The sequence below is a fragment of the Petaurus breviceps genome, unplaced genomic scaffold (genome assembly GCF_028583685.1).
Source record: "Petaurus breviceps papuanus isolate PSGF00001 unplaced genomic scaffold, PetGlider_PUasm1.0 215, whole genome shotgun sequence".
Lineage (NCBI taxonomy): Eukaryota > Metazoa > Chordata > Mammalia > Diprotodontia > Petauridae > Petaurus > Petaurus breviceps.
In genome coordinates, this window is record NW_027185865.1 from 342080 (window position 1) to 348079 (window position 6000).

Sequence of the window (6000 nt, forward strand, 5' to 3'; positions counted from 1 at the left end):
CATTTTTTACATGTACTGGAGGAGGAAGAAGCAGGAGCCATGGGGAAGTCCTGTTTCTACTCAGTGATCTTGGCTCTGCTCCCCCTCCCAGGTCCATCTATTGTTGCTACAATTAATTACTCTGTTTTCCTAATCCCTTTGTTAGCTCAGGAAGCCCTACCCTTATACCTGCCTGGCCAGTCCATTTCCCTAACCACCTTGGCCTTTTCTATTCTTTCTTCCCCCACAGTGGTCATCCTGGGGCCCCTCCATCCTCTGATGAAGCTCTTGAAAGAAGCCACCTCACCCCTCGTCAGGACTGTCTGTGGCCTTTCTCTGTGTCCCAGCACTTAGCACAGTGACTGACACACTGTGATCACTTAATAAATATGGACAGAAGTGGCCTCTGCAACATCCCATCCCCCTCCCTAACCCTAACCCTAAATGTATGCCACCTCCAGAGGCAGCTGATCCCATCAAAGCAAAGCTCTCCTTATGGGGAAGACCTTCTGATCTCCAACCCAGATTCACCCTTACTTCCTGGGGGCAAGGAGAGCCAGGGTAGCCAAGCCTAACCCTAATGAGCACTGGTCTGTGGGGCTGCCCTCCAGGGAAGAGACCTTCTCTTCTCTTGTTCTGCTACAGCCCAGGGTGGTAAGAGAGCAGGTGTCTAGGATATATCGAGTGGCTAAAAGCCAGGGCTGTTTGCCCAGCTGTCCTGAGAGCTCAAGAGGGCAGGGAATGTCTTTTCTTAGCATGGTAACTGGCACAGAGTAGGCATTTAGTGTTTACTCACCAACAGTCTCATCTCCAGAGCCTCTTGGGCTCTCCTGTCCTTCGGATCCATGGGGTCACCTGAAGCTTCACATCATTTCCCCCAGGGCTCTGTGAGAGCCAGAGAAGGCTGCAGAAGGTCAGTCTCACCCCCACCCAGGCCTCAGGAATTCAGGTCCCATGCTAGGTGTTTTCCTATCATCTCCCTTGATCTTCCAAGGGTTGACACTATGCCCAAAGTACTTGGAAGTAATGTTAACTGAGCTAGGACTTTAAACTACCAAAGAAAGGCAGGTGTGGGGACTGACCCACTGAGCAGGGAGTGACATGGACAGCCCCTCCCTTGGAGAGTTTCAATTTGGCAGCTATGAGGGAGAGTGGAAAGAGGAGCAAAGAAAAGAGGCAGGGAGCCTGGAGAGGCGAGGGCCTGGCCAAGGGTGGCCTGGTGTGAATGCTGAGGACTATGGACAGAAGGGACACTGCCTGGTCACGTGAGCAAGGACCAGGGGCTCCTGCTTTACACAAAGGAAACAGGGAAGGTGAAAGAGGAGAGGGTATGGGGAGAAAAAAAAAAAGGAGTCAGGGATAGGACTCAGGGCTACACGGTCAGATCTAGGAGTGCTCTGCCCAGCAGAGACCACAAGGTGCCCAAAACCCAAGGTTATGGAGAGAGGATAGAAACCAGGCCTCTGGGATCCAGCAAGGGAGCAGGACACATCTGCTCTGCTCCCCCCCCACCCCCCCAGTGATCTCTCCAGTGACCTCATCAGCTCCTGGAGCTTTATCTGGAAGCGCTGCACTTGAGCGAAATCTGTCCCTTGTCTTCTCCATCCAACTGTCCAAACGGCTGTCCTCACACCATCCCTCTAGGGGACCTCCCGGCCTCCCTGAGCACGGCTCAGCAGATGGTATTCTGGTGGCTGAGCTCTGTCTCTTCCAGCCCACCCCTACGGCAGGCCGACGCTCCTCTATGGAAGAGCCCCCAACCGTTCAGAAGTGAGCTCCTGGACCAGCTTTTTTCATATACTAGGTGCTAACCCAACCCTTTTACATTCATATGTTCACAGATTCATTCTCATGCATCCTGCAATGGATGGAGCCCCAGGCCTGGAGTCAGGAAGACCTGAGTTCCAACTCAGCTAGCTCTATGACCCTGGGCAAGTCACATCACCTCTGTGTGCTTTAATCCATGAGAGAAGGAAATGGCAAACCACACCAGTATCTTTGCCAAGAAACCCTCCTGGACAGACTGGAATAAAACCCTTTTCTTAATCAACTTCTTTTGGAAAAAACTCTGATGCAGGGTGGTTAGATTTTCCTACAAAGACCAGGTTTCTATTTCTCCTGGCGGATCCTGAAGGGTTTTCTTTATAACGGTTATAGACTTCAATTATTCATCATTCCCTTTAGGTAAGCAATCTCCAGGCTCTCCCGCTCCAGTCCACCCTCACTCAGAGGCCAAAACGGATTTTCCTAAAGCACTGGTCAGTCTGATCATGTGCCCACCCCCCTAGCAGCTCCCCACGGCCTCCAAGAACAAATACTAGATGCTCTGCTTAGCATCCAACACCCTTCACTGCCTTTTTTGCAGCCTTCTCACACCCTCCTCCTTGACCATCCATGCAGTGACCCCAGCCTCTGGCTCTTCACAAATAAAACATTCCATTTCTCAGCTGTCGGCATTCTGTCTGGCTGCCCCCCATACCTGGACTCCCCTCCTCTCTCATATGCTTTTCCCAGCTTTTCCAGCCAGGGAAAAGTCGCATCTAAAAGCCCACCTTGTATGGGAAGCCTGGATAGAGCACTGGGCCTGAGGTCAGGAATTCAAATCCAGCCTCAGATACTTCCTAACTGTGTCACTCTGGAGAAGTCACTTAACTCATCTGCTTCAGTTTCCCCATCGGCAAAATGCAGATAACAATGGCACCTCCCTCCCACCAAGACTGTAAAGCACTCAGCCCATGCCCATTACCTTACCTCACTGCCGTACTTACTCCAGGGCCTTCTGGTCCCTCCCGGGGTGCGCGTGTGTCTAAGGTGTTGGCCTGCTGAGGTCTTTTGTCCCTCTTTGTACCCCCCCAGGGCTTAGGACAGTGCCAGTGAGGCAGCAGGCACTACAGACCCACTGTTTTGTTATTCCTCACAAAGTTACTGCTCTTCCCCTCCTGTGGTTAGCCTGGTGCTTCTGGTCCCCATTCTGTTACAGATGTTTTCTGAAATCAATAAGCCTGCCCTCCCAGTATGTCTGAGTCCATCAACCATACCTGGGCTTCTGGGAGGTCAAGCACCCTCAAGCCATTTCTTTTAAGACTCTAAAAGCCTTCACTTCACTACATGTGCCTCCAGCCGCCCACGCTGCCGGTTCCCAAGACAAGGTTGCATTTCACATTATGGACTTCCCTCACAGGCCCAACAGCCCAAGAGCCCACCTTGGAGGCCTCCAGCTCCTTGATCTTCTCCTCAGCCTCGGTCAGCTTGTCCTTCAGAGCCGCTATCTCCTTCTCCATTGGCATCACCACAGAGCGCAGTTTTTCCGCATCCTCTTGGGCCTGCGGGGAACAGAAGGAGGGTGAGGAGAAGCTCTCCTCAGTGCTTCAGCTGCTCCTGAGACTTCAGAATCCCACATTAAAGCCTGCTCAGAAGAGCTGCCATGAACAAACAGGCCACACAGTGGTTGGAAAGAACTACCTTCTGAAACGCCACCGTGTCACCATTTGATTTTGAATCCAGAGAATAATCTTTTAAATAAGGACAGAAGGGCCCCAAAATATCCTGAAATAGAAATGTGGCTGGGTACCAACCCTTCATTTGGGTTAGAACCTTCCCAGGCCTACTGGATTGTAAACTCTGAGGTCAGAGACTGGGTCACTCTGAAATATTGATAACCTCAGGGCTGAGCACAGAATCCTGTACCAAGAACTTCTTGAATGACTCTGAATTGAAAGACAAGGTCCACACCTTTAATTAAGTAGGAAACATCACATCACTTACTAGTACAACTTGGGAATATAAAATGCTGTTTTACACAAGATCCTCCAGGTGTATAAAACTTGGAACTAATGAAATTACTGACAGGGAAGAAGTGGAGAAAGAATCATGACAAGAATGACAATGACTTCCCCCCCACCCCCTGCCAATCTCTCTTTTCCTTCCAGACAACTCCAATGATCGCCACCCCAGCCTCCAGTGCCAAGTAAGAATGCAGAAACATGGTGTAAAAACCTCTTAGGATGCTTTAGAGTCATTAAAAAACACTGGCCAGAACAACATTCCACTTTCATCCCCGCATATTCAGGCTTCCCAGTCATCCCACCAAGGCACAAAGAGAAACTTCATTTCCCCAAATACTTCCATTTAAAATTTGGAGAAATGGGGGTGGGGCTAGAAAGAACTTCAACAGAATGCATCTTTTTACCAAGTATAAAGGACTGTCTATAGGAGCAGCATTTCTGTCAGATAAATGTATACTCATCAATGTAGTGAAAGCAATCGTGATTTATTTCTTAAGGTGAGAAAGAAAAGAGAAATTCTTGGTTAATTCTCTTTAAAAATAGAAATATAGAAATAATAGAAAATAGAAAAAATAGAAAACTATGTGATTTGTTTGTCTCAAAAAGACCTCCCAGGTAACATTTTGTTCTGTTTCTTGAAATAAGTTGTTATTGTTAGTTTTGTTTTCTTACATCATGGTTGATCTCCTCCCCACTCAGAGAGCAATCCCATAAAAATTATATTCATTAAGACATGAAAAGACAAAGAAGAGGTGATCAGTACTTCGGAAGGGTCTGAAGAGGCACCCTCTGGGTCACACTGGTGGCCCACCCAGCTGCGCCAAGGGCTGGCATGGGAGTGCCCCCTCTATGGCTTCTTCCCAGCCAAGCTCAAGGTTTGTCATTTGGACCCTTCAGTCTTTGGTGCATGTCACCCATCATTGACTCTGTCCAAGTCTCTTCATTTCCCCCCAGCTCCCCTGCTGGCTTCAGACTCCAGGCTCATAATTTTGGAGACCTTCTCAGTCCCCTCTGACTCGAGGGTTGGAAGTGGGTCTCCCCTTCTTGTCCCACCTTCCACTGTCCATGAACTTCACTTCAGGTCATGAATTTTTAAATGATCACACTTGTCTCTAGCACAAAGCTCACCCTAAATCATGCAGCAAACTACTGCTTAGGGCCTCCCCAAGGCAGTAAGCTGAACACCCCCTCCTTCCAGTGTTAACAGCCCCTTCATCCCTCTGGTGCCTCCCCCAGTGAGGTGACTGGCTCTAGAGGAAGAGACTGAGTTCATGAGCTCTCTAGGGGGCCCCTCTCAGAATCCTAGAGGAAGGCCTCGCCTGATAGTGACCCACAGAAGGTCAAACACGGCTGCTCCACAGTATTAGGGATCCTGGGAAATACTCCACAAACCAGCAATCTTGCCTCCTCTGGCCCTCTCAGTAACATGTGTGATCGTCAAGGGGCAGTTGGCCAGCCAGCTCAATGGCTTTTCACAACTTCATCTATAGATGGAGTTAGGACTTTTGGAAAAAATAACAGGAGACAAATGGGGGGGCAGGGAGGGACATGCATCTGCCAACTAGCTGCTCTCCTGTGATCAGGGGGTTAGAGATAGCCCAAGGCTGATGGCCAGCGCACTGCCCCCCATGGGACGGGCACCTTCTTCATCTCATTCTCCAGGTTCTCTTCCTCCTGCTCTTCAGACAGCCTCCTGCGCAAATCAGCAATCTCCCTCTCTGCGGCTTCTCGGTACTGAGCCCACTGTGTTCTCTCCTGCTCCAGCCGGTGGTGAAACTGGTGCTCATAGTCACGGACGGTCTCTACAAAATGTCACAAGAAATAGAGAAAGGGGCAGTGGGGAGAGAGACAGAGAGAGAGAGAGAGGGAGGGGAGGAAGAGAAAGGGGAAGGGAGAGGGGGGAGAGGGAGAGAGAGATGAGAGGGGAAGAGAGACAGAGAGAGAGGGAGGGGAGGAGGAGAAAGGGGAAGGGAGAGGAGGGAGAGGGGGAGAGGGAGAGAGACAGAGAGAGAGAGAAAACACCTTTCTAAGCATTTTGTCCAGCAACACTGGCACACACACTGACCTTTAAAGAGCTGATGCCCAGGTTCTAAGCTGTATTTACTGAGAAAGTGAAGCGGATTATGGTACGAACAAAACCAACTAGAGAATGGCTCGATGGCATACACATATTTTTAGCCCGTTGAAATTCACTGCACCCTAAAATAAACTCCCAACTCTAGAAGGCCTCAGTAAA

The 6000-nt window shown here is 49.8% G+C and overlaps 1 protein-coding gene across 1 annotated transcript in view; it reads right to left on the reverse strand.

The window, feature by feature from the left end:
- The window catches only part of RABEP1 (rabaptin, RAB GTPase binding effector protein 1), a 62794-nt gene that overhangs the window by 23785 nt on the left and 33009 nt on the right, over positions 1-6000 (reverse strand). The window contains exons 4-5 of the mRNA XM_069094157.1: positions 5406-5566; positions 3183-3302 (exon numbers count right to left, since the gene is read on the reverse strand). Of these exons, the coding sequence (XP_068950258.1) occupies positions 3183-3302; positions 5406-5566 (281 nt within the window). The remainder of the gene's footprint in view (positions 1-3182; positions 3303-5405; positions 5567-6000) is intronic.